Source organism: Equus caballus, chromosome 7, assembly GCF_041296265.1.
Source record: "Equus caballus isolate H_3958 breed thoroughbred chromosome 7, TB-T2T, whole genome shotgun sequence".
NCBI lineage: Eukaryota > Metazoa > Chordata > Mammalia > Perissodactyla > Equidae > Equus > Equus caballus.
In genome coordinates this window covers 77,832,833-77,860,275 of record NC_091690.1, presented here as the reverse complement: position 1 = coordinate 77,860,275, position 27,443 = coordinate 77,832,833, and the positions used below count along the sequence as shown (strand labels likewise).

General features: G+C 50.6%; 1 protein-coding gene and 1 long non-coding RNA gene across 6 annotated transcripts; one reads left to right on the top strand and one right to left on the bottom strand.

The window, feature by feature from the left end:
- Nucleotides 1-710: 710 nt before the first annotated feature.
- On the bottom strand, nucleotides 711-5,662 carry LOC138925194 (uncharacterized). Its single transcript, XR_011441084.1, has 2 exons — nucleotides 5,526-5,662; nucleotides 711-5,074 (listed from the first exon to the last, which is right to left on the bottom strand). It is a non-coding gene; the product is annotated as an uncharacterized lncRNA (long non-coding RNA).
- Nucleotides 5,029-27,335, top strand: APBB1 (amyloid beta precursor protein binding family B member 1). Of its 5 annotated transcripts, none has more exons than XM_070274584.1 (14): nucleotides 5,029-5,391; nucleotides 12,721-13,455; nucleotides 18,993-19,168; nucleotides 19,268-19,324; nucleotides 19,408-19,493; nucleotides 19,609-19,672; nucleotides 19,895-20,044; nucleotides 20,302-20,429; nucleotides 20,837-20,951; nucleotides 21,101-21,185; nucleotides 21,465-21,548; nucleotides 26,230-26,345; nucleotides 26,497-26,673; nucleotides 26,758-27,335. In XM_070274584.1, the coding sequence occupies exons 2-14, from the start codon at nucleotides 12,735-12,737 to the stop codon at nucleotides 26,923-26,925; spliced, it is 2,127 nt and encodes a 708-aa protein (XP_070130685.1). In that variant the 5' UTR covers nucleotides 5,029-5,391; nucleotides 12,721-12,734; the 3' UTR covers nucleotides 26,926-27,335. The 5 variants fall into 5 exon arrangements, with proteins under 5 accessions (XP_070130685.1, XP_001499712.3, XP_070130687.1 ...); XM_001499662.7 differs by having other exon boundaries at nucleotides 5,283-5,798; XM_070274585.1 differs by lacking the exons at nucleotides 5,029-5,391; nucleotides 12,721-13,455 and adding exons at nucleotides 17,427-17,444; nucleotides 18,034-18,073.
- Nucleotides 27,336-27,443: the final 108 nt, after the last annotated feature.

Below are 27,443 nucleotides of genomic sequence, written 5' to 3'. Positions count from 1 at the left end.
GCTCTCACACATGTCTGTACCCTTTCCCTTCCTCTTTCTATGCAGGTTAAATTCCTCCTCCTTTGGCCTCATGCAAGTGAGCCATACCATTCTTATGGCCATCATCTATCAACCCATGTCCTCTCAGTTGCTGAAGTCCCTACTTCAGCTACCCAATTAGTATGGCCAAACTCTGACCCTAGTCATTATTCACAATTGCTCTACCTGTGAAGAAATTCCTCAAATTCCAACATCCCACTTGTGACCACAACCTCTTATCCTGGTCCTTCTGCCTCTCTCACAATTTCTTTCTCGTGCTTCTGCTGTTTTTTACAGAGATGTTTGGTCCCTTTATTATCTCCCAGTGCTCCATTCCCTAAAAGCCAGTCTTTTTCTATCCAAATTGAATATCAATGTTGATCATCTGAACAAAACTTTCTTAAAATTACTTTTATTTCTCTGTCCTCTTTAACTTCTATTTAATCTAGCCATAAAAAAGAAAAGAACAACAAAAAACAACTTTTTAGGTCAGAGAAAGAGTGAGAACTTTGGAGTCAGGCATGTCTGAATTCCAGGCCTAGCTAGGCCACTTAATAAGTCTGTACATTTGAGAAACAGCGTCTCTGAGCTTTGTGTGTGGTATTTGTGTGTACATGCACAGGTATATGCAAAAGAGGAATGTGTAACGTATCAATCACTGTTCAATAAGGATACAGAAATCACTCTAGATATTCCACATAGAGAAGGATTTAATGCAAATAATTTGTTACAAAGTGGTGGGAAAGGTCTGGAGAAGCATAAGAGGGAAAGCAGGGTTACCCAGAAATCAGGAAACCACCACTAATCTCCAGCTAGAGGAGCAAAAGGGAGAAAAGGTATTGCCCAAAGATCAGGGAGCTGGAACCTACAAATCTGCACTGGCTGCTGATGCGACTGGAGTTTGTACTGCTGACGCGACTGGAGCCGCCCCCACTTCTGCTAGGCAGGAACCACTGCTGCTGACGTTGCCAGAGGCACTGCCAAAGGCAGAAGGGCTTCTCCCTTCCTCCCACCTTTTCTGCCAGGGTTCCCACTGGCAGAAACTAACTGGAGTGAAGTGACAAAAGAATCTGAGAAACGTGGTTTTCAGCTTTCCATTCCCATTGGTGCAGGGGAGATTCCAGAAGAGTGGATGTGGGGATAAGTACCAACAGGCAACATCTGCCACATGTATTCATCATAACTCGTGGCTGCAAGTGATAAAACCCAACTCAAAGTGGTGTAAGAAGAAAGGGAACTTATTGACTCATGTGACTTCAGGCAGAAGTTAATATAGGTGTTAAATAGATCTTATCAGGCATCTGTCTCTCTCCATCCCTTAGTTCTGCTTTCCTTGACTTGACTTCATTCTCAGGTAGGCTCAACGTTCCTGGTGGCAAGATGTCCACCAGGCTTACATTCTACTAGCACCTCTTGCCCAATAGTTACAGGAAAATTCCTGGATCTGATTTTCACTGGTTCAGATTTAGTCGTGTGCCCATCTCTGAATTGATCACCTTGACCTGATCATGGGTTAGGAGCCCAACACTGAAGTGGGTTGTGGGACTGGAATGATTTGCATCTGAACCACACAGACTTAGAGTGGGGAGAGAATGGGTCTTCAAAGAAAACTGACGTGCTGTTACCAATAAAAGGGGGAATGGATTCTGTGCAGATAACAACAAAGGTGACAACAACATGCCCATGACAGGATAATACTTCTCTTGTAAAGTTTTTCTTGTTCTCCATCCAACCCTCCTCCCCTTCTTCAGCTAAAGACTTTGAAAATATTTATATCACTAGGCACAAAATACCTCAACCTCTTGTCTGCTCCTATCTTATTAATTACCCTACATACACCCTGCAGACTCTAAAATTAAGGCCTCCAATTCTTCCACATGAGCCCTTGATCCCACCTCCTCTCATCACCTCCAGGACCTCGCCACATCTCGCATCTTCTTTTTTCTTTACTTTCAAATTCATCTTCTCTACTGTATCTTTTTGTAGTTTATACTTACGTCCAAGTCTCCATAATCTCAAAAAAAATTTAAAAAACCCAGAATCTTTAACTTCATATCACTTTTCAGCTACTGTCCATTCTTTCTTCCAAATTTCCCAAAAGAAGGTTCTGCGCTCACTTATTCTCCTTCCTCATCTTCATTTGCTCAATTCATTGCATTGTGGCTTCTGCCTCCATTTTCTGCTGATATAGATTGTATCCTGGGGATCCATAACCTCTATGTTGCCAAATTCAAAGGATACTTTCTTGCCTTGACCTCATTAGAAATCTTTGCTGCATTTGATGCTGTGGACCGCTTCTTCCTCCTTGAAAGTCTTTCCTCCTTTGGATTTCTTCCATGACATTACTCTCTCCTGATTCTTCTCTTACTCTCTGTTTCTTCTCAGCTCTCTTCTTGACCTTATTCTCCTCTGTGGGCTCCCCAAATGCTGGCGTTCCCAGAGTTCAGTCCTTAGTCCTTTTCTCTTTTCACCCTATAACACTCTTCCTGGGAATGAACTACAATAGTCCTCTTGAAGAAGAGCATTGAGGAAGTCCTTGCCAGGGCTAGCATCTGACTTAATGAATTCCATTCTCTATATTATGTGGGAAGATTTTACTCCTTATAGATTTTCCAAACGATAACAACCACCCAGAAGAAAGAAAGTGTATTAGATCAAGAAAAATTACAATATCAAAGCAATACTTACATGTAGTGGTAGAAAAGGCTGCCTTTGCTCCATTAAGTGTCTTTGTTGCAAATAGAGACGAAAGCTCTATTCTTCTCAAGGCAACTGGGGTACCAACTGCCTGGTTATGCTGATTGGCTGGTCTATTAAACCAAATAGCATAAAGCCAGTACTCTTGGTAAGTGACTCTGGATTGATTTGTTTCTACTTCAAGTTTTTCCTGCTGGGTCCAAGGTAATAATTTTAAAAGTTTGCTGCCTCAGAGGGACCCACGTTGGTCAGAACCACACACAGTCCCTGAGGTGATTCATAGGCTATTGGTTGCTCCTAGACCATGGAGAGCACCAGAAGGGGGAAGAGATATAATAGAGGAAGGATGGATGGAGAGCACAGGTCGACTCCCCATTAATCAGGAGGCTCTGCAGACCTAGGAGGAGATTAGGGATTTGGGAAGACTGTGTTTGGGTCAAACTGCACTGTGTGTGAACTGTACATTTTCCTTTTTGCATTCTAGCTAATTAGACTCCTCTCCCCACCCTCATCATCCTATCTGTGTGCCTCTGGTTACCTGAAAATATGTCCCTGGATATTGCAGCCATCTTACTCAATGGGGTTGGGAAGACAAGTATTCTGGGGGCTGTTTGTAAATGGGTGATGTTTCTAGATTTTTTCGTTTACTTCAGCAGAATACTTGGAAGCCATCCTTTTCTTCATACTTCCATAGCCAATCGATCAATTGACCACTAATTTCTGTGAATTCTAACTCCTGAATATTTACTAAACCGGTGCAATTTTCTCCATCCCTACTCTCACCACTATAGTCATCTCCCACCTAGACTACATCAATTGCTTCCTAACTGGTCCCCACACTGCCAATTTTCCTCTCCTCCTGTCTATTCTCTACTAAGCAGCCAGAAGTGATTTTCTAAAATGCAAGGGTGAACATGCCATTGCCCTGCCTCAAACCCTTTGATAATTTTCCATTGTCCTTAAAATAAAGTCCAAAACCCTTAGCTTGACATACAAGGTCCTCCTTGATTTGGCACCTATCCACCTTTCCAGCTCTTCTTATGCCATTCTTCTCCATCCACATACCCATACTGGCCTTTTTTTGTGTTTCTCCTTTGACTTGGAATAATTTTTTCTTTTCTTGGCTGACCTCTGTCTCCTTCATCGCTTCCCTTCATGTATGTGCCACTTCCCTATGAAAGCCTTCCCAAACCTTCCCAGGCCAAATTTAGTCCACCCACACAGCACCCTGCACATCTCCTTCAAGATACTCATCACATTTCTAATTATACATTACATGTCTCCTTCCCCTGTTATTCAAGCTTCATGGAGGCAGGGACTGAATCTTGTTTATTTACATATTCCTAGCACCAAGGACAGTGCCTCACACCTAATAATTCTTTATTGAAAGAGAATGAATGAATGAGGACACCTTTCTTCTTCTGGCTAACACTTACTTATCTTTCAAGGACCAAGGTCAGTTGTTATTTCCTCCAGATTGGGTGACAGTCCAATCTGATACATCTTTGGATTTCTAGAGCTGAGCTTGGGACCTGGTACATGGGTCATGTATCACAGACGTTTGTCAAATCAGAATAAACTCTTGGCCAGGAGTTGCTAATTGTTGAAACTGAGTGATGGGTATATGAAGGTTCATTATACTGTTCTATCTCCTTTTGTATATATTTGAAATTTTCCATAATAAAAAGTTAAAACATTTATATTCATCTCTAGTTGAGTGAAAGTGTAGTCAAAGATGATCTTGAGGCCTATGGCTTGGGCAAGTGATGGTGGTACCATTCACTGGGATGGATGAAGTGGAGCTGCATTCAGTTGTGTGTGTGCCCCCACACACGCACATGTGCGAGTGTTAGGGAGGGTTCTTTTTCACCCCAGTGAAACTTCTTAGAAGGTCAATAAAGAGGATGAGATAATTTAAATTTGGACACCTTTAGTTCTAGGCACCTTAAGATATCTCCTGACAGTTGCTCAACAGTTAGCAGGTACACTAAATTAATTAAAACCTCTGCCTTAGAGGAATGAGCCATGAGAGGGTTTCTGGATGGTAACATTCCCTCTCATCTTCCTTGATGGTCTCTGAGCTCTGATCTGACTGACCAGTGGGAACTATCCCACTTTCCAGGGAGTCTGCAGTTAATATTGTGCCCCACCATACCTTCCTTAACACTTCATCCACCTTCTCTTCTTCCTTCCCTCTAGTGAATTTCTACTGAGAAGCGATTTATTCTCGACATCTCGGAGGCCTCCGTTTATGTTCAGCAGCAGGCGCTGGGTGTTAGAAAACATCTGGGTTCCAATCTGATTTCACTTACTGTGACCGCAGGCAAATCACTTCACCTCTGAATCTCAGCATCTGCCTCTGAAAAATGAGGATAATAATACGCAGCTTTCCAGGGCTGATATGATATGAGGATGAACGCATGTAAGGGGTTTAACACAGAGCTCGGCACAGTGTAAGCGGTCAATAAATACGAGCTATTATTATCACCAACGCTGTGTCCTCATTGCCTCTCCACCAGGACGTCAGGGAGGGTTGCCGCAAGAGCGGAGCCGGCGGCCTCCTCGGAGCCCCTCCCCACGCGGTCGCGGCCCCGGCACGGCCACCGCCGCTCCCGGTCCAACCTCGTCGGTGCTTCGCCCCGCAGGGGTGCAGGCCAAGGCCCTGCGGGGCGCGGGGTGAGTCCGTGGCCTAGTGGAGGAGGGCAGTGCCGAGCCGGGCAGGGGTCGCGGAGGCTGGGCAGCGCTCTGAGACTGGGGGAACCGGGCACAGGGATGGCGGCTGGCTGGGGGTGTTGGACCCTGGGGCTCACCGAGGGCGAGGGTCCTCTTGGGTGGGGTCCTCCGGGAAGCTGCGGCAACTGCCGCCCCCGAGGGGCTCCCACTCCGTGCCCGCGCCCGGCCCAAGATGGCGCCCCTCCCCCTCCCCCTCCCCCCGCCCCGCGCGCGCCCCCGCCGCTCCGGGCGCGGCCCCGCGGCCCGCGCGCTCCTGGGCGGGGGATGTTGTGATGGAGAAGCCGCCGCGGAGTCCAAGACCCGCAGCCTGAGCCACCTCCGCCACCTGGGCCTGGGGCCTCCCCGCGCAGGTAGGAGCCGCCGCAGCCTGGATCCAGCCACCGCGGCCAGATCCCGACCCCCAGCGGCCAGCGGACCCTGCAGCCCCTTCCCCGCGGCGGCCCAGGTCCCCCGGGCCAGGCCCGATCCCTGCGGGCGGCCCTCCCACCGCGCGGATTCCGACCGCCCTCCTGTCCCCCAGTGTAGGCTCCACCTCGGTCCTCACACCGCCTTCTCCTCGACCTTTACCTCCTGACCCTCCGGGATGAATAGGGGGAGAGTGTAGGGGACGGGAAGAGAGGGGCAGTGGAGGATGAGGGACGGGGGATGGGGGAGGGGAGGTCAAGGGCTGGCAAGGGGACGGGGCTGGGGGGGAGCAGAGGGTGAGGTAAGCAGAGGCCGCACGGATTCCTGCAGGGTCCCAGGCCTGGGATCTGTCAAGCTGCATTCTGTTGCTCTCAGCGACCGAGGGGTGTGCCCTGGGGCCAGCTATGTCCCCAGCTCAGCCAGGAGGCCTAGCGCTCGCAGGAGACTCTTTAGGAGCGGTTTTCCACCGCCAATTCAGAGGTTGTTCCGAACCTATTTTGAATCTGCCTGTGCATTTCTTGCATTCCCAGCCCCTCCAGCATAGTCCCAGCTCTCTTCACCCTTCAAAGCCAAAACCTTGTCTACGCTTGCTGTCTTCATTTCCTGACTTCCCATTCATTCTTAAAACCACTTCATTCGGTCTTCTGTCCCTGACACCCATGGAAACTGCTCAAGCCAAGGTCACCGGAGACCTCCATGTGGCCACCTCCAGTGGACACTTTCCTGGTATCGCCTATTACCGTTCTGCAGTATTCAGTGGTGGTGTCAACTCTCCTTGAAGCATTTTCCTGGCTTCTCTCCTATGGCGTTGTCCGCTCCTTCTCAGTCTCATTTGCTCCCTCCTTCCTCTCCCTTTAGATGTTGGTGAGGCTCTTGGTTTTGCCCTGAGCTATTTTCTCTCATTCTGCACTTTCTCCTCGGGTATTTTATTCATTCTCAAGGCTTCTAATTTTTTATATGTATGTGCCGATGAGTTCCATATTTGTATATTTGGTCCAAACCTCTTTCCTGAACTGTAGTCTCCATGTCCAACTGCCCTCATGACAGCCCCTTGGAAGTCCGACAGGAATTCCAAACCTACAGATCCCAAGCTGAATTGTCTTCCCTCTGTCCTCTCTCTACCCTTCTTCGAAATCCATTCTTCCCTTAACTGTCAGAAATGGCTACTTTCCAATCACTAACCCAAGCTGGAATTCTGGGCAATTTCTGTCCCTCACTCTCTACATCTGATGTCACCAAGTTCGGTCACATCCGCTCCCTGAATAGTTTTCAAATCCATTCATTTCATCCATCCCTACTGCTACCAGACTGAATCTGCCCCACAGCCCTTTTTGCGCTTGACTGCTCTAACAGTGGACCCTCTTGCCTACCTCCCGTTAACTACTCTCAACACAGCGTTATCCTTTAAAAAAATGCATCTATCTGATCATTTATTCATTCAACAAATATGCTCTGAACACCTGATATATACCAGGTACTGTGTTAGGCACTGAAGATATAATCAGGAGCAAAATAGACCAGATCTGTGTCCCCAGGGAGCTGACAATCTAAGGAGGAAATCAGATAAGAGTAAAATTACAAATGTAATAAATACCATGAAGGAAAGATGGTTGGTGCCTTGAGAACACACAGGAACACAAGGTGAACTAGTCTGGGGGACAAGGAGGGAGGGTCAAGGAAGGCTTCCCTGAGTACATGACATTTGAACTAAGATGTAAACGATGACTAGGGGGACTAGAGGTCAGTTAGGCTGAGAGGATAGAGGAAGGAAGTTCCAGGCAGAAGTCACATGCAAACGCTTTGTGGAAGGAGAGAGCATGATGTCTTCGAGGAATCAAAAGAAGGCCAGTGAGGCTGGAAAGCAGAGGGCCAAGCTGTAAAGGAAGGCAGGGGCCAGACTGAGTAGGACAGTTTTGGCATTGTTATGAATTTTGGTCTTAAGGTCTTTGTTGATGGTAGTGGGTGTGAAGAGTAGATCACGTCCAGAAACTTTTCTTGGAGAGAAAATTGTCAGTACCTGGGGCTGGATTGAATATGGGGAGTGAGAGAGAAGGTAGTGTCAAGGATGGTACCCCTACTTCTGTTTTGCACAATAGGATGGGTGGTCATAACATTCCACGAGCCAGGATCTTCAAAGAGGACCAGTTAGGGTGTGGGAGACAGAAACGTGAGTGGGTGTGTTAGTTTGAGAGGCCTTTGAGACACCCAAGTGGAGATGTTGAGGAGAAAGTTGAATGTGTATGCCTGGAGCTCAGATGAGGGGTTTGAAATGGAGATGTAAATTTGGAAATCATCAGTGTACAGGTGGTAACTGAAGCTATGGGCACGAATGAATATCTGTGTTGAATGTTGGATGAGAAACAGAAAGGAACATAAGAACAAGCCATGAGAAGCTCCAGTGTATAGCGGCTGGTAGAGGAAGATGAGCCAGCAAAGGAGTCTAAGAAGCCACCAGACAGTAACTAGAGTGTAGGAAGAAGACCTGGAGATGTAGCATGTGGAAGCCATGATGCAAGTTGAATGAGAGGCCCATGGTGTCAAAAGCTGCTGAGAAGACAACCTAGATGAGGACAGCAGTGTCTGTTGGATTAAATGATATAGGGGCCATGTTGACCTTGTTAGGAGCTGTTGCTGAGGTGTGTTGTGAGTGGAAGCAGGATCCGAAAGGGTTGAGGAGTGAGTGTGAGGTGAGGAAATGACAACAGTGAGTAGAGATGAGTCTTTCAAGAAGTTTGCCTGTGCAGGGGAGAAAGAGGGCAGCAAGTGGCACTGAAGGAGTGTTGAGTCAAGAAAGATTCTGTGTTTAAGTTGGGAGATAGTGGATCCCACTGAGGAGGATTGATTATATAGAAGAAAAAATGGATAAACAGTGGTACAAAATTTCTGGAAAGGCATGAAAGGAAGGATCCAAATGTTAGGTGAAGCAGTTGGTTTTAGGAAGAAAGAGAGAAAAGGATAGGTGCTGAAGTCAGTAAGTGTGTATGTTTGAGGACGTTCCCCAACTGATGGCTTCCATTTCCTCTATGAATTAGTGGGGGGTCATCCTCCGATGAGGGAGAGGTGGTGAAAGGGATGGTCCAAGGAGAGTTACATTCTTGTCTCAGCTTAAAAGTCACTTCCTCAGGCAGGTCATTGCTGATGCCTGGGCTACAGTAAGCCTCAGGTTCCTGTAGTGCCCTTTTCTTCCCCATCCTAACACTCAATCATTTATTCAATGAATAGGGAGTGCTTCTAGGTGCCAGGAACTGTTCTAGATACTGGCATTATACTGCATTGTAACGAGTTGTTCAGTGACTGTTTCCCCACTAGACTGTGAGCTCCATTGAGAGGAACCGTTTCCTTACTATTCGTCACTCTCCCCCTTACCTAGCACAGTGCCTGGAATCTAGTAAGCTGTCAGGTTAGAAGACCCTTGACCTTGAGCAGGACTTACTCCCCACCCGTGTGGTCTGATATCAACTCCAGGCTTAGTGGCCACTCTTTTATTTTCTTCCCTGAGGACCCCATCCAGCTCCCTGCCTTGAGCCAGAATCCATTTGGCTCTTTCTGTCCTTTGAGAGGCTCCTGGTGTGCGTAACCCCAATGAGAGAGGAGAGATTGGGTCGTGCCCCTTTTTGAAGATGTGGAGCAGCTGGTCATCCTTTGACTTCGAAAACTGAGGTGATGGTGACCATATTGCCTTGAGCTAGGTGCTCGGGCTTCAGCAGTCACTCCCAACAGAACTTTCCTCATTCTTCCCCAGCACTTTTTGCCCTGGTGATCAGATGGACAGGGCTGCCCTGAAGTTGACCTGACTCTTTGCTGTCCCAGACTCACTGTGCATGTGCCCTTCCCAGAACACAATTCCAAGTGCTAAGGAGGTTGGTCCCAGCCTGACCTGAGAAACCTGGCTCTCTACACCACTACTTCAGAGAAGAGCTTGTCTGATCCTCTGATCTTGGCAGAGTCATGGGGTCCTTCACCTTTTAAAACTTAGGAGATGCCACTGTTGAACAGCCTTCAACCCAAAGATGTTGGTTTAAGCTAACTCCTTCCCTCCATTTTTCCCTAGATCTCAGCCCTCACCTGTCTGAGACCCCTGTCCCATCTTACTTCTTTCTCAGGGAGCCTTCATCATTCTCCAGCACTCTCCCTAATGTTCCCATTGTCCATCCCCAGCCCATGGGGCCACATAATCCTTTCCTAGTGTCTATTCCAAACTAGTTCTGAGCTTCCTGGTTCCTAGTTCCTCTCACCCCTCCGTCCTTCCTTTCCTTCCACACCAAGGGTCCACTCAGTGGCAGATGCACAGCACCCTCTCCTCGGTAATAGGAATGTAAGGTTGAATAAGACATGGTCTGAGGTGTTCTGATAGAATGTGGTACTGGGTATCATGAGACATAAAGGAGGGAATGGTCACTTGAGAATAGGGAGAGAGGGCTGAATAGGAAAGACTTACTGTTTAGGAGCTGTGACTGCTGAGCCAAGTTTTGAAACGTGAGCAGAGGTTCTCACAAGAGGAGACAGGATTCCAAGTAGAGGGAGCAGGCAAACAAAGAGCTGGAGCTGTGAGTATGTGACATTTTTTAGACCCACCAAACTGCATGTGGCTAGAGTGTAAGGTATGAAGGAGGCAGGGAGTGGGAGGAGGTCCGGGAGGTCATGGGGATTGGCTCAGGAGGCTCTTGGGTGTTCTGCTAATGAGCTCAGATGTTATCCTAAAGGCAGCAGTGAGCCATGTAATTTTTTGAACTGGGGAGTGACACAATCCGGTTTCCATTTTTGGAAGATTACTGTGGTTCTGGGTAGAGGCAAAGCTGTCTATTTTTTCTCATTTATTCAAGTGACCATGAGTTTTCTCATTGCCCAGTGGAGCCACATCGAGCAGGCCAACAGTTACATGTGAGGCAGACACACAGACGGGAGCCTGTTTTCATTTATTTCATAGATGTATGCATAGCTTTGTGCTAAGGTCTGAGAAGCTAGAAATGACAGAAAGGTGAGCTATGGCTTCTGCCTCAGGACCATGCACTGCGCCTGAGAGATGGCAACACACCTTGCTCAGCAGCCTAAAACACCTCACTGCACCCTGTGCTTGGTGCTGAGAGCTACACTGAAGCGGCAGAGAGAACTGGGGCGGAGGGCAGGGAGAGAATGAACTTCCTAGTGGGGAACTGGGAGGTAGAGAACTCTCAGATGAGAAGTTGAGTCAGAGAGAAAAGTGTGTGTCGCAGGGGGCAGTCAATGGGGGAGAGTTTTGTGTTGGGGGGGAGGTCAATAGGAAAAGAGAACTTCGGGAGTGCGTATCAGGGAAGGGGAGAGTACTGTGGGATGGGCTGTCTAAGAGGGTCAGGATGAGAGAGAATAGGGTAGTGGTTGGTTAGGAAGAACGAACCGTGAGATGGGTGGCCAGTGAGGGTCCAGGGAGGGAGTTCTTCATAGTGGGGGTCAGGGAAAGAGAGTAGCCAAGCAGTGGGAGGTCAGGGAGATGGGGAGGATAGAATGGGGCCTTGAGGGTGGGATCACTGGGCTGATGGGACTGGAAAGACAGGTAGATGGAGAAGGTGATCCACAGAGGGCTTGTGAGGAGGAAGGAGGGGGTCTGAGGGAGTGGGGGGGGGCTATCACTGTGGAAAAGGAGGTCCCCTCACCTGAAGGGCAGTTGGAGTTTGGTTGGGGCATCATGAGCGGTGGTTGAGACACAGTAACATGACCAAAGTATGTTTTCTGAAAACAGTAGAGGAGATGCTAAAATGGGGCCTGGAGGAGACGGGAGGGCAGATTTGTACATTAATTCAACAAATATTTATTGAGTTCCTGTTCTGTGCCAGGACTGTGTTAAGTTCTAGGCATTCTGCATTGAAGAAAAGACAAAATCCCCACCACCATGGAACTAAAATGATAGTCATGAGGAGACAATTATTAAACAAAGCAGTAATAGTAATAATAATGATAAATAGCTTGTCAGATGGTGCTGGGTGCTAGCGAAGGTTTGGGGATTGCTGAGAGGAGGCGTGGTAGCCTGCAGTTTTGAAAAGGGTATTCAGGGAAGGCCTCAGTGAGAAGGTGACATTTGGGCAAAGACTTGAAGAGCTGGAGGGTCCAGGTCAGAGGCTCCTGCAGTGACCCAGCTATGGAGCATTATAGGGGCTGGCAGAGGGACTGGTGCCCGAGGTGAGATACTTTATAGAGACAGTCACCAACATGTTTCTTCAACTGGCCAGAGGAGCTGTGGATTGGAGCTGAAGGCCCTTCCTTTGTGACCTGCCTTTCTAGGGCCATGCCCTTGAGGCCTGAGTCTGCAGCTCATTCTTTCCTGTCCTACTCTCTAGTCGGTGGTGGGCTTGGGGTCTGGTTGGACCCAGTGATTTATGAAGAGAGAAACACAACCTGGGGAGCTCACAGTGGTGGGGCTATGGCTAGCACTGTGGCAGGAGGAAGGGGGCAGTCAGTGTCCAGCATTCAGAACACATGAGCTAGTCCCACACCAGCTGTGTCCCTGGCACAGTAAGCCCCAGTCGGATGCGCTGGGGGTGGGGATGCACAGAGAGCCATTGTGTGGAGGCTCTGCTGTTGGGAGTGAGGGCAAAGCGGGGGCCAGCTGTGCTATCCCAGGAAGCCCAGGGCTGGGCATTTGGGGATGGGGTAGACTGTCGGCCTGGGCCTGGCCTGGGATGGGCATGGTGGTTGAGGGGATGGTGGTGATGGAGGACAGAAATTGAGCCCAGTTATTCTCATGGGAAAATAACTCATAGGACGTGGAGCAGTGTGTGCTGGCCTGCTGAGTGTAGAGAGATGAGGAGGTATAGGGCACAGCCCTAGGGCAGAAGCAGGCTTGCTGTTATCCTGACCTGGAGGCTCAACATGGTCTCTTCTCCCCACCTGCAGGATTTGCCAAGGCCATGTCTGTTCCATCATCACTGAGCCAGTCGGCCATTAATGCCAACAGCCACGGAGGCCCTGCGCTGAGCCTACCCCTGCCCCTGCACGCTGCCCACAACCAGCTGCTCAACGCCAAGCTGCAGGCCACGGCTGTGGGACCCAAGGACCTGCGCAGTGCCATGGGGGAGGGTGGTGGGCCTGAGCCAGGCCCTGCCAATGCCAAGTGGCTAAAAGAGGGCCAGAACCAGCTCCGGCGGGCTGCCACGGCCCATCGTGATCAGAATCGCAATGTGACCTTGACCCTGGCGGAGGAGGCCAGCCAGGAGCCTGAGATGGCACCCTTGGGCCCCAAAGGCCTGATGCACCTATACTCTGAGCTGGAGCTCTCCACCCACAATGCGGCTAACCGAGGGCTCCGAGGACCCGGCTTGATCATCAGCACCCAAGAACAGGGGCCAGATGAGGGAGAGGAGAAGGCAGCAGGGGAGGCCGAGGAGGATGATGAGGAAGAGGATGAGGAGGAGGAAGAGGAGGACTTGTCTTCTCCTCCAGGGCTGCCCGAGCCCCTGGAGAGTGCAGAAGTCCCTCCTGGGCCCCAGGCCCTCACGGATGGCCCCCGAGAGCACAGCAAGAGTGCCAGCCTCCTGTTTGGCATGCGGAACAGTGCAGCCAGTGATGAGGACTCAAGCTGGGCTACCTTATCCCAGGGCAGCCCCTCCTATGGCTCCCCGGAGGACGCAGGTACCTTACGGAGCTTGACATGGGGCATGAGGGAGGGCAGGTGGGCAGAGGGCAGACCCCTCTGTATAGAGGCCAGGGCCAGCCTGAGCATGAGTCACCGCACCACAGGACTGAGGACTGACCAGGTTTTCCTGAAGGAAACCATTCCTGCATTCAGAGAGTGCTTGAACAAGTTGATAGACCCATCCGTCATGTACACCCTGATGTGTGTGCGGACTAGAATCTGCTTATGGGGGACTTACCAGGTACTGGCCCTGTGCTCAGCATTATGGTATTTAATCCTCACAAAAATATTGTGAGGTAGATACCATTATTATGCCCATGTTACAGATGACAAAAAGGAGTCCTGGAGAGGTTTAGTACTTTCCAAGGTCACAGACAGTGTGAGCTCACATTACAACTGAGATCTATACCAGGTCTGAGTCCAGACCCAAGATCTTGGCCCCGTGTAACCCTGCTACCGATGGGCACAGCGTGAGGAACCGAGGTGTACTTGGGCCAGGTTTTAACAGGCCAGGCATGGAGTGGGCAGCAGCACCTCCCCACAGAGGTCCATGTGGAAAGACTGGGGGATGTCATGTGCAGAGCACCATGCTGGGCATTGCAAGGATACTGTTTTGTATCCTTTGTATCAGGAATAGAATATTGACTAAAAGTTGGGAAACAAAGGAAGAATAAACACGTACTTCTTTGTGGGGAGAAGAATAGGTATTAGGATTCCAAGGATTGATCATTAAATGTGTCCCATTTAAATAAGTTGAGTCTCTACATTTGCTCATGTCACATAGAGATGCAGACAGAGCTGAGGATCAAAGAGCAGAGATAATGGGCTGTAGCCACAAGCCGGGGAGTTCTGTGGATGAGAGTGTAAATAGAGATTAGGAAAGATTCCTCCCTCACCAGGCAGCAGGCACCGTACCCAGACCCCAAGCTGTGAAGCCTTTGCAAGGAGCAGGCAGTTCAGATGAGCCAAGGCCATCTCTCTACCCTCTCTCAAAAAATTTATGATGGACGTTTTCAAACATACACAAAAGTAGCAAGAATGGAATACAGGTATTTACCAACTACCCAGTATTAACAATTAGCAACCCATGGCTAATCTTGCTGCATCTGTTCCCCCACCTACTCCTGGGCCCCAGCCTAGGTTATTTTGAAGCAAATACTTTCATCCGTAAATGTCTACCCATTCATTTCTAAAAGATAAAATTATTTTAAAAAATTCACAATACCATTATCATGCTTACAGAAATTCAAGAATAATTCCTTAATATCATGAAATATCCAGCCAATGTTTACATGTCCCCAGTTGTCTAATGAATGTCCTCTCCCCCTTTTAAAAAGTTTTGATTATTTAAATCAGTATCCAAATGAGTCCAGACCTTTTGATGGTTGATGTCTCTTAAAGTTTCTTTTAATCTCCACATTATCCTTCCATCTCTCTTTATTTTTGCTTGTAGTTTTTTTTGTTTTGTTTTTTAAGTGAAGACACTGTATTGTTTGTCCTGGGTTTTCCATGGTCTGGATTTTCAGCCTCTCTTCTTGTGTGCGTGTTGAACTTAGTCCTCTTCCCCTGGATTTCCCGTAAATTAGTAGTGAGTTCCAGAGTCTGATCAGATTCAGACTTGAGAGTTTTCTGTATTTGTTTTCACAAGAACACTTCTGACGTGGTGTTGAGTACTAGCAAAGGCAGTGTCTGATTGTCTCTCTTTTTTGTGATGTTAGTGGCCTTCGATGGTCATTGCCTGGACCCCCTTTAGAGGGAACAGCTGCTACTCCACTCCAGCTGGTTATTTATAGGATTGGGTGGGGGAAAATGTAGTTTCAGTGGAGCCAGTTCATGTAACTTTTTAAGAGAAACTGAAAACTAGATATTGATGTGAAATATCGCAATTTCTTAATGTTAGCAACCAATTCTATTTTTTAAAAAGCACTGTGCAGGCCACACAAAATCTATCTGAGGCTTGCACCAGTTTGCAGATTGCTAGTTTGCAATCTCTGCCTTAGGGAGTGTGAGTCAGAAGCCCAGTAAATGGAGGGCCTGGTTGCTCAGAGGCTCCTGGGGTGGTGTGGTGGCCGCACCTCTGAACCTTCTGGGAGTAGGAGGGTAGAACTGCTGGAGAACTGGGAAGGGTATGCTGGGCATGGGCAGTGACCTCAGCAAGGGCATTGGCATGGCAAGAGGATGGTCAAGGATCACTCTCTGCTGGAGGCTATGGAAAGTGAGGCTACCCCAGGGAAGGGCTGAGTCACTGCTTACTCTTTTGTGATTGTGTTGTTATGACCATGAAGGCCACAGAGGAGATCTGGGCTCCTGAAGGAATGGGGTCGAATTGGGCACAAATTATTTTCTCCTCCCCACCCCAGGGTCTCCACAAAGTTGTTGGTTGAATGAATAAAAGTGCGTGAGTGAATGAATGAACGGATGAGTGAGTGAGTGATGAATGAATGAATTTTACTACTTGTGTTGGGTTCATACTCAGTGCCAGGCCTTGTCCTAAATGCTGGGAATGCACACTACAGGGGACAGATGTTCCTGCCCTCATGGCACTCACAGTCTAGTGGGGAGACAGAGAAATAGGCAGTTATAATCAGCATGGTGAGCACTGGGATGGCACCAAACCCTACCTGTGTGCTTGCTAAGGGACAGGGAGTGGGTCAGTTTGGAGAAGTGACCTTTACGCTGATGCCTGAAGGAGGAATGGGTGACAGTGAGGTGACAATCAAGGGGAGGAAGGCTGGGCTCAGAGAGGAGGGGCAAGTCGCAGGCAGAGAGAGAGAGAAGGGGGTGAGGGTCGTCAGAGATAAGGCTGACAGGCTGAGGGTTAGGGCCTCCAAACAGCACTCAAACCTTGTGGGGGAATTGGGATTCTATCCTGAAGGCAAGGAGAAAACAATTAGGAGTATTAAACTGGAGAGTAACTTCTTTAGTTTAGCATTTCAGAACAATTGTCTGGGCTGTAGTGTGCAGCCCAGATTGGAGGAGATTAGACTGGAACAGGGAGACCATTTGTGAGGCTGTTGCAAAGATCCAGGTAAAAAATACCAGTAGTCTAGACTGCAGTAGTGATGTGGGGGTGTAAAAGAGGGGAGAGCGTTATGTGATTCACTGATTCCTGAGCAAATCACTGTATCTGGCTCAGCCACAAAGGCATGCATGGACGAATCAATGAATGAATGATACCTGAACCTTTGAATTCATGTGTGAGTGCCTGCATGAATCGATGCAAGAGGGAAGGTGTACATTCCTGAATAAGTGCATGCGTGTAGAACCCAAGGCCCAGGTAGGATTGTGCTTGGAGGAGATGTGCCAAGCTCCAGAAGGGCCTCCCAGATGGTCACGGGAGGAGAGCGGTCCCTCCAGGACAGATCAGAAGGACGAAACTCTTTGAGGCAGGAAGGTACAGGCTGACAGGGAAGGCAGATGGATTAATGTGTGTGACTCAGTCAGAAGACGGTAAATTGGTCCCCAGATTCAAAAGGTGTATGACTTTCATGGAGAAAGGTGTGGCTGTGGAGGGCATGGCTGCCCTGGGCACTGATGTTCCTGGAAGGTTTGGTGGGAGAGCCCTGAAGGCGATGGAGAGTCTCTGGGGAAGAGCAGGCATTCACATTCCCTAGGGCCTGAGGTGAGGGAAGGATGGAGGGAGAAGAGGTGGTATTGGCTATCTCAAAGACTGGATCAGCGAGAAGACCCCCCTCTGTGGGCCCGCCTCATTTGAAAGCTGAGGGTGCTGGGGCACCTTGTACAGATAACTCTCACATCAGGTGTGCAGCCACCTTTGTGTAACCACGCCCACTCCCAGCCCTTGTGTGTTTGGTTGCCCAGCAGCCTGGGTCTGGGGACTGCCTGTCCCTCTGCTGCCTCTTGGACCAGTCAGGATTCCTGGTTTCCTTGGTAACGGGAAGCACGTCAGCAGTCTGGGCGCTCCCAGCCGGTCCTGGTGCTGCGGTTGCCGAGGAGACGCTGCAGCCTAGCTGGGCCCTGGCAGGTGAGGGGGGTTGGTGCTGGGAAGCCCCAAGCCCAGCCTCAAGCTTGCTGGGGCCCATGCCCTCAAGGCCCACTTTCAAGCTCAAACTGTTGGGCAGGTTCTGGGCAGGAGAGGGATCCCTGGGAGCCTTGAAGCCACACCCTGTTTGTACTGAGAGCTCTAGGCTTTGCAGGGCCCCAGGTGGCTAGAGTATTCCCAAGGGGCTGAGCCTTCTGGTGTCCCCAAGACCGGGCTTCACTGTGGTGGTGAGGTGACCGCTTCGGGGTGGAATGGAAATTCAGGATTGGGGGAGGGGAGTCAGGATTAGAAAGAAGAGATGTGAGCAAGAAGGGCTGGGGTCTCATGAACCCCTACCGGCTCCCCACCCCAAGGAGGTGCCCACCTGTGGTGGTCCTGGCCCCTCCCTAGTGAGCTCCAGGCGGAGGAGGATCTTGCCTGGCAGACGCTCTGCCCTGGTGAGAAGGGGGCGGGATGAGCTTTTCTCTGCAGCCCAGCACCAGGCTGTGAGCCCAGCTGGCTGGGCTGGAGGGGCTGTGAGGAGGGAGGGCGGAGGCAGGAGGGGCTAGGAACGAGCGCCATGTTCTCCCAGGACTTTTTCCTGGCCATCATCCTGCAGGACAGCAGTCCAGGTGAGGGGCAGCACAGGGCTGGGCATGATGTGGGGCGGGGCTGGCAGGGTGTGCAGAGGCAGGGAAGGCGTGAGCTGAGCTACAGGGCTGGAGTGGTGTGGCTCTGTCGGAGGGAGGAGGGATGTCTGTCACAGGAACACCACACGTATGCATGTGCATGAAATGTTTGCCTGCATCTGTATGCACCTGTCGGGGTGTGAGTGTCTGGTGCCTGCACACATGTGGCAGAGGCTGATGTATGTTGTGTGTCTGAGTGTGCATTCACTATATGTGGTACCCACACATGTGTTGGGGGTCATTGTGGCTGTGGTCTCTGCACACATGTGTGGTGGGGGCTGGTCTATATAGTGGTGTGTGTACACTTCTATGTATGGTGTCTGCATTAGTGTATGGCTGGGGTTGGTGTATGGGTCTTTGCCCCTGCACATGTGTGTGCACCTGTATGTGACACCTGCCGTCTGTGCTGGTATTTTCTGTGTGTGCACACCCTTGTGTTTGTGGTGTCTGCACAGGTGTGTAGTAGGGCTTGTATATGTTGTGTGGGCTGTGTGCACATGTGTGTGTGCAGGAGCTGGTAAGTGTGTGCACCTGAGATATGGATATGTATGACAGGAGGTCAACTGGGGTCACCCAACCTCCCTCCCTTCTTTCCTTCCTCTCTGCCTTCCTCCTTTGCTCTGTGTAACCACATTAGCCAGGAGCAGGGCCCAGGAGGAGACCTGAGCCATGTCCCCTGCTGATGGGCCCCATGTTGTGACTCCAGGCTGCAGGCTCTGGGAGGAAGCAGGAGCTTTGTTGTGCTGGGGCCCTTCCCCCACTCCTTCCTCTCCACCGTGGGGTCTTGGGAGAGGGCTAGGCGTAAGTACCCACTGTCTGCTTGTTGAGTGGGCAGACCCTCACCAAGCCCCCAACCTGGCAGATTCCTTCTGGAACCCCAACGCCTTCGAGACGGATTCCGACCTGCCGGCTGGATGGATGAGGGTCCAGGACACCTCAGGGACCTACTACTGGCATATCCCAACGGGGACCACCCAGTGGGAGCCCCCGGGCCGGGCGTCCCCCTCACAGGAGAGCAGCCCCCGAGAGGAGTCCCAGGTGAGGCTCACGGGCCTGTTGTTTTTTGGCTGGGGGCGGAGGGGTATTTGCTGCTGGAGCAAGATGAGCCACCACTCCTTATTCAATCCCTCCTCCTAGATAACCTGGACAGGCTTTGCTCACAGAGAAGGCTTTGAGGATGGAGAATTTTGGAAGGTGAGTGAGGGGACCTGCTTCACAATGGGGACGCTGGGGAAGGGACCTCATATTGATCCTGATTCCTCTCTCCCCTTCTCAAGGATGAACCCAGTGAAGAGGCCCCAATGGATTTGGGACTGAAAGACCCTGAGGAGGGACCCTTACCTTTCCCGGCTCAGAGCCTCAGGTAAGTGGGAAGGCACAACACAGTGGGTTGGCAGTGGGGTGGATCTATCCGGAAGGGGCCTTGGGACAGCTCCATGTATGGGGGCCCTGTTCCAAGTGTTATCATCTGTCTCCAGCCCAGAGCCATTGCCCCAAGAGGAGGAGAAGTTGCCTCTGAGGAATACCAACCCAGGGACCAAGGTTTGTTCAAGAGCAACACCCAGTCCCCAGACTAGGGCCCCTCTGTGTGCAGGAGAGCCCCTTATGTTATGTTCTGGGAGGCACCTCTGGTCTCAGTACAGCTCCCTGGGTCCTGATTTGGGAGTTCTTTCTGTCTCAGCAAATCCCCTGTGTCCTGTGCTGGAGGCTCCTCCAGTTTTAGCTCAGACCCTCTACCTCCCACCCCTCTTCTGTGTCTGGCAGTGTTTCGCCGTGCGCTCTTTAGGCTGGGTGGAGATGACCGAGGAGGAGCTGGCCCCTGGACGCAGCAGCGTGGCAGTCAACAATTGCATCCGTCAGCTCTCCTACCACAAAAACAATCTGCACGACCCCATGTCTGGGGGTTGGGGGGAGGTGAGGGCCCAAGCCAGCAGGGTGGGCAGGGTGGTGCAGTGGAAAAGGGAACTGTGACAGATGGGAGAACTGAGCTGCCCAAGCGAGAGCTGGTGAAGGAGGGTGTAGACCCATCCCAAGTGACAGGCCTATTGAGATGGATGTATGACCCCAGGTTGGACCCTTGGGAGAGCTTACCTCTGCTGAGCTGGAGGTGGTGGAGATCAGCCACCTTCCCTGCTGGGGCCCCACTGAGTGCCTGCTTCCTGGGCCTGCAGGGAAAAGATCTGCTGCTACAGCTCGAGGACGAGACACTAAAGCTGGTGGAACCGCAGAGTCAGGCCCTGCTGCACGCCCAGCCCATCGTCAGCATTCGTGTGTGGGGCGTCGGGCGGGACAGTGGAAGGTGGGAGCAGGGCCTGGGATCCCAGGGTGGGGGCTCATCCAGCAGTCAGAGTGGGCCCTCCTCCCTAACTCTGTTCTTTGCCTCTCTTGTGCTGCCGGACCCAGAGAGAGGTACTTTGCCTATTTACCTTGACTGTTCCTCCTCCCACTCCTGGACCGGATGCCTTGAAGCCCCCAAGTTGCCCTATTCTGCCCTGCCCCTTCCTGCCCGCTCTGCTCATCCACTCTCCCCAACCTCGGCACGCTTGCCTGCCTACCCTCCAGCCAGAAGGCAGTCCCCACAGGACACCATCCTGAGGACAGAAACCCTGGAGGAGCTGTGATGGACAGGGAGGGCATGGGTGGGGTGGGGATGAGGCTCAGCACTGGATGGCACTGAGAGACACTGAGGTGCCCCTCCCCCAACAGGGACTTTGCCTACGTAGCTCGCGATAAGCTGACCCAGATGCTCAAGTGCCACGTGTTTCGCTGTGAGGCACCCGCCAAGAACATCGCCACCAGCCTGCATGAGATCTGCTCTAAGGCACGGCCCCCTCCACTCCTTGGACTAGCTGCCACCTTTGCTCTACAAGGATGTGGGTGGGGTCACTGAGTGGGAGTAGGGGGCCCCAGGGCAAGGAAGCCCCTAACAGACTCTCCCTCGCTCCTTTCCTCTGCTCTTTCCTTCCTCAGATCATGGCTGAACGGCGCAGTGCCCGCTGCTTGGTAAATGGACTCTCCCTGGACCACTCTAAACTTGTGGATGTCCCTTTCCAAGGTCAGTGTCATACCCCGCCAGGTCCAGCTCAGCTTTGTTGGCAAAGGCGGGGTGACCCAAGAAGAGATGTGAGCCACTGGACAGACATGATAGAAAAATGGACACATGGAGACTAAATTCTTTGGATCAAATAAGTGGATGGACTTCGGTTAAAGGGAGGCAGGGGGAGGGGTGGAAGTAGGGCTTAGCTGGGTGTATGTCCAGCTTATGTCCTGGTGGTGGGGACCGGGAGTAAGCAAGATCTGCCACCACGATTGATCCTCCTCTTCTTTCCTACAGTCGAATTCCCAGCGCCTAAGAATGAGTTGGCACAAAAGTTCCAAGTCTATTACCTGGGGAATGTGCCTGTTGCTAAACCTGTTGGTATGTGTGTCCTTCTTCACCCAGGGACCACCACCTTGATCCCAAAGCTCCGCCCGCACCCTCTGTTTCCCACTGCCTCTTCTACCAGACCTTCCTCATGCTTGGTGTCACCTGCCTTCAAAATGCATCCCACCCCCTGTACCTCTGTCCCAGCTGCACTCCGTGTTCCGCCTGTAGCAGCAGTCGGCATGCCTTCACTGAGCATCAGCCACATGACTGGTGCTGAACCAGGCACAGAGAGAGACCCCACTCTTGCATCTCATGGAAGAGCTTTAGTTGGGTTAGGAGGCAGGTCTTAGATGACTGGAGACACCAGGCAGCAGCCTAGAGCTGGGTTTGGCATTACAGCACCAGCTATGGGCTGTGAGTGTCTAAAGAGGAAGTGATAAGCATTATCGTCACATACTTTAGTGTCTGTAAAGTACTTGCTTATGTATTATGTCATTTAATCTTTGATGATCCTCTGAGGTTGGGATTATGATAATACCCATTTTATAGATAAGGAAGCTGAGGTTAGAGACTATCTGGTTCACTCATATTTTCAATGCTTTCACAGCACCTGTTATTTATTTGTTCATTCACTTAACAAATACCTTTGAAGCCTACCATGTGTCAGGTCCTGGGAGAATAATGACCATAGTCATGCTTTCATGGAGGTTATAGTAGAAAAAATAGGAATTAATCAAATAATCGCACAAGTAAATGTGTAATTACAAATTGAGTCATTCATTGACAGAAAGTAGCAAGGTGCTATGAAACTACGTAACAGAGGAATTTCTTTTAGTCTAGGGAGTCAGAAAAGGCTTCCTTGAGAAAGTGACATTTGAATTGAGATCAAAAAACGAATAGGAGCTAATATGGTAAAGTGGGATGAAGATAGGAGTAAGGCAGAGAAAGATCATTCCAGGCAGAGTGAACAGTGTGTGCGAGGACCTGTAGTGGAAGGCACTTTGATACTTCAAAGGCATTGAGAGAAGGCCAGTGGTGCCAGATGAGGCTGGGAGCTGGGCAGTGGTCAGACCCTGTGGGACCTCGCAGGCCGCATTAACGATTTGGTCTTCATCCTAGAAGCAGCAAGGAACTATTGAGGAGTTTTTGGGAGAGCACTTGGCCTAATCAGATTTGAGTTTTGAAAAGCTCCCTTTGGTGATACCATGGAGAAAGATGTTCAGTGGGTGGAGGTGGGCATAAGGAACTCAACTAGGAGAATCTTGCAGTAGTTGTGGCCAGTAATGAGAGTATCTTGGACTATGGTAGAGCTGAAGAGGAGTCTGTAGATTCAAGACATTTAGACAATTAGAATCAACAAGGCTTGGTGGACTGAGTGAATGTGAGGGGCAGAGGCATTAAGGCTGACTCCTGGCCCCTGGCTTTTGGAACTAACAGGATAGTGGTGCTGTTCTCTGAAGGTAGCACTGGAAGAGGCCAGTTTTGGTGTGGAAATTTGAGGTCAGTTTCAGACATGCTGAGTTTGATGTGCCTTGGGGAAGCGGAATAGCAAACAGGTTGGCAGCTGAATTCACAGAGGAAAGGTCTGGGCTGGAGATACAGGTGTGGGCATCACCGGATTACAGAGGTAATCAAAGCCATGAGTGTGGAGAAGTGGGCAGCCTGCAGTGAGAAGGGAAATGAGGCTAGGCCTGCCTTGAGGTCCTCTAACATTTAATGGACAGTGGAGGAGGATGAAACTGCCAAGGATAGTGACAGCAGGAGAGAGATCGGAGGAAAAAAGACTGCTTCAAGAAGTGGTTGGGTGCCATGTCAAAGGATGCTTAGGAAGAACTAACAATATTTGGTGAATGGATAAACAAACAAATGAAAGAATGAATGAGAACCCTCATGTGACATAGCCGGGAGTTGTAGACCTAGGACTCAGACCCTGGTCATCTTCAATGCTCTGCTCTTCCCCTCAAACCATGCTGACTCTAATGACATTCAATGAGGGAACCCTTCTTATAAAGGCTGGGGATTGAGCTGGGGTTTGAAGAAAGGCTGGGGTTTGCAGAGAGAAGAGTGGGTATTCCAGTTGGATTCAGTGGCACTGCCACAGATGTGGAGCCAGAGGTGGGAAAATCATGTTCAGGGAGCAGGGAGGTGGCTTGGCTCACCCCTTTACCTTTACTCTCATTTCCTCCTCCCTCTCAGCTTCTAAACCCTTGTTTCTCTTCCAGTTCCCTCCTCCTCTACTCCCACATCTGCTCCTCTCCATCTGCTACCCTACACAGGTTCTCACAATGCTTAAGCAACTGTCTGCCACCCTTGACTGCCCCTCCGCTGCCCCTCAGCTTGATGGGTCTGCTCTGTTGAAGCCGGGGCTATCACACCAGGAGTCTCTAAGCTCACAGCCTGCTTTATCCTATGTTCCCTTTTTAACCCCCAGGAGTTCAGCATTGGCCCCTACTGAAACTGCAGTATTCATTCATTAATCATTCATTCATTCAACAAATGACTAGTGACTGCCTGGTTCATGTCAGACACTGTCCGAGGTTCTTGGAATACATTGATGAACAAAACTGACAAAGACTCCTGCCCTCAAGTAGCTAACATTCTAGCCAGGAGAGACAGACAATAAAATAAATAAATTATATAGTATGTTGGAAGCCAACAACTGATATGGAAAAAAAATCACAGCAGGATAAGGGGATTTGGAAGTGTGGGGCTGGGAGTCAGGTATGGGTTTCAGTCCTAAATTGTTACCAAACATGGCTGACTTTTTCCAGGCCGAGTTGTTCCACTGCTTTCTCCACCTCCCTGCTGATCCTCCCCACACTCTGAGGTAGGCTTCACCCTGACAGCCCCACCTGCATCTTGAGCACTTTGACTTTGATGTCTCATCCACGCTCATGATCTTTGAGATTTTCATTGCACTAGCCTAAATGTCATAAATATCACAGCCCTCTGCAATCTGACTTGACCTGCCCACTCCTGCTGGCACTGTCACCTTCTGGGGACTCCTGGGTGACTTGGTTATACCAGTTCAGGTGTGTCAGCCCACGCTGCCTTGAGGGTGACTTGCTCAAGCTTGTGTAATTCCTTGAGTAGATAAGCCCTGTGATAGGATTGGGGACACAGATGTGAATTAAACTTGGTTTCTGTCCTTGAGATAGCTACAGCATAGTGTGGAGAAAAGTTTTCCAGCAGTTACTAGATGTTGTGCTAAGAGTTGTCCCAGAAACATCCTCTCTCTGCTCCACAGCAGAGAAGGCCTCCCAGGTGGGGCCTGGGTGAACCCCAAAAGATGAGAATTGGGAGTTTCTTAGACAGTGAAGGGGCCAGAGCACTCCAGACAGAGGCTATTCCCTCAGTTACAGTCTGTGTCCCTCGAGTGCATCTTCATCTCTTACTTTGTATTCCCCATCTGCCTAGCAGGTCATTTGCCAAGATTAGATGTTAATAAATGCTATATAAATCATTTGAAGCTCAGGGAGCAGTAAAATACAAGGCTTGACAGCTCTGATGAGGCCAGTTTTTGGAGGACTTGCATGCTTGGAGAGGAGCTTGGCCTTGATCCAGCCAGAGGTAAGATGAGCAAGGCCAAGATGAGGGAGCACTTTCGAAGAAGGCATTTGTCCTCTGCCCACAAAGGGTCCACGTAGTCTACTCCTAGGGGGAGCCCAGAGGCACTGGAAGGGGCAAGGGGCAAGGGGGCCCAGGAGCGGACCACAGAGGCATGCACCTTTTGTGTTGGCGTTGTTCGTTCTAACCTCTAACTCTTCACTGGGAAGGTGAGGACGCCTACCTCACACAGCCAGCTCATGAGTAGTGCGGGGACTGGAACCCAGGCCTCCATCATGCCATGTGCTCCTGCCTTGGCTCTCTGCTGAGTGCAAGCAAAAGTGGGATGCAGGAGTGGAAATCGTTCACAGCAGTTTGAGGTGGAGGAAACCATTGTGTTACAAGGGAAAGTTGATTGATCTAAAAGCCAGGAGCCTTGGGTTCCTTGGCCTTCGAGCACACTGTAGAAATTATTGAGTGCAGCCAAGATTTACACAGCCCTTCTTATTCTGAAAACTTGGAATATAGACAAGGGGCAGGACAAAGGCCTGGCTAAGAACCCAGGCTCTAGAATCAGATTACCTGTTTTCAGATCCCTATTCCTGGGTGTGACCTAAGGATTATTACCTGATTTCTATAAACTTCAGTTTCCTTATTTGTAAAATGGTGATAAAAGGATCTATTGTGAAATTGTTGTAAAGCACTGTAATGACTTAGCACAGTGTGATACAAGAGTAAACATTCCTCAAATGGATATCTTAAATAAAACAAATGTTGGGTCTTGGGAGAGGATGGGCCTGTGGGTTCTGATCTGGGTCATTGTTGTGGTGTGAAGCAGTGGGCTGTTTGAATGTGGATAACCACTGAGAGAGCAAGATATGGGGAGGTCAGAGCTTTGGGAGGGTCAGTCAGTTTAGGAGGCTGGAAGAAGAAGCAGAGTCAGTGAAGAAAACCAAGCCTAGGATTCAAGATGGAAGAAACCAGAAAAGTGCCAAGTCACTGAAGCCAAGGATGAGAGCACCAGGGAAGGGACACCTGTGCAGCATCCCCCAGGGTTGTAGGCCAGTGAAGTGAGGACGGAGCAAAGGCTCTGGGCCTGACTAGGCACAGCTAGAAAGTGTAGAATAGAGTTGGGGTGTTCTTTCTTCACTCCTAGTGGTGCCATGTGTATGTCCCTATCTTCTAGGGGTAGATGTGATAAATGGAGCCCTGGAGTCAGTCCTGTCCTCCAGTAGCCGTGAGCAGTGGACCCCAAGTCATGTCAGCGTGGCGCCTGCTACCCTCACCATCTTGCACCAGCAGGTAAAGACCTGGGTGGGGGAAGGATAAGACATGGCTCTGTCTTGCCATGGAGGGGAGACTCGGGCGAGGGGAAGAGCTGCCAATAAGATGGATGTGCCCGGTGGAACAGAGGGTCGGGCTGTTCCTTTCTAACTGGGTTCCCTCCCTCCAGACGGAGGCAGTGCTGGGGGAGTGTCGGGTGCGCTTCCTGTCCTTCCTGGCTGTGGGCAGAGATGTCCACACGTTTGCATTCATCATGGCTGCCGGCCCAGCCTCCTTCTGCTGCCACATGTTTTGGTGCGAGCCCAATGCTGCCAGCCTCTCAGAGGCCGTGCAGGCTGCGTGCATGGTAAGCGGGTAGGGTGGTGGAGTGGTGATGCCAACCCCACATGAGGCAGGCTGGAGAGTGACTGCCCCTCCTGCCTTTCTGCAGCTCCGCTACCAGAAGTGTCTGGATGCCCGTTCCCAGGCCTCCACCTCCTGCCTCCCGGCACCCCCTGCTGAGTCTGTTGCCCGGCGTGTAGGGTGGACTGTCCGCAGGGGCGTTCAGTCGCTGTGGGGCTCCCTCAAGCCCAAACGGCTCGGGGCCCATACTCCCTGAAGCCCTGAGTCCTCCTTCCACCTGCTTGCGTTGGGCCCCAGGGAACTCAAGGGTATGGGGCAGGGAGGAATCCTAGAGGCTATTCTTAGGCCTCAGGCCCCCCCAAAGCTGCCCCTCCCCAGTAGCTGGGGTTCCCTGCCTAGGGGCTGGGGAGGGAGAGATCTAATCCCTGCAAGGAAGCGACAATACTGGATTGATGACGAGAGGAGCAGGAAGCAAGGCCAGCCCCGAGCTCTTCATCCCCATGTTTCAGGTGGAGCAGGAGGAACTGGTTTAGGCCAGGCCCCATCTTCATAGAGTCTAGCAGGGGCAGAAGGAGGGGACTGGTTCAGGCATGGGTCCCCTCCCCCCTGCTCCGTGGGCACCTCTGCTGTACTGATATCACTAATAAAGTCTGTCTGCCCTGCTGAGCTGTGTGCCTTCCTGTGCCTGCCCCACACCATCTCCCCCAGTACAGTGATCCCTCAGTTAAGATCCAGTTCCCAAGGCCCCCTTGCCCTGCCTGCCTCAAAAGAAGA

Bases quoted from the DNA above. Each gene is read 5' to 3' on its own strand.
- APBB1 (XM_001499662.7), top strand. From the start codon at position 5,621: ATGGCGCCCCTCCCCCTCCCCCTCCCCCCGCCCCGCGCGCGCCCCCGC. The intron at 19,673-19,894 runs GTTTGTTCAAGA...TGTGTCTGGCAG, and splicing joins ATACCAACCCAGGGACCAAG to TGTTTCGCCGTGCGCTCTTT. The intron at 21,186-21,464 runs GTCAGTGTCATA...TCTTTCCTACAG, and splicing joins TGTGGATGTCCCTTTCCAAG to TCGAATTCCCAGCGCCTAAG.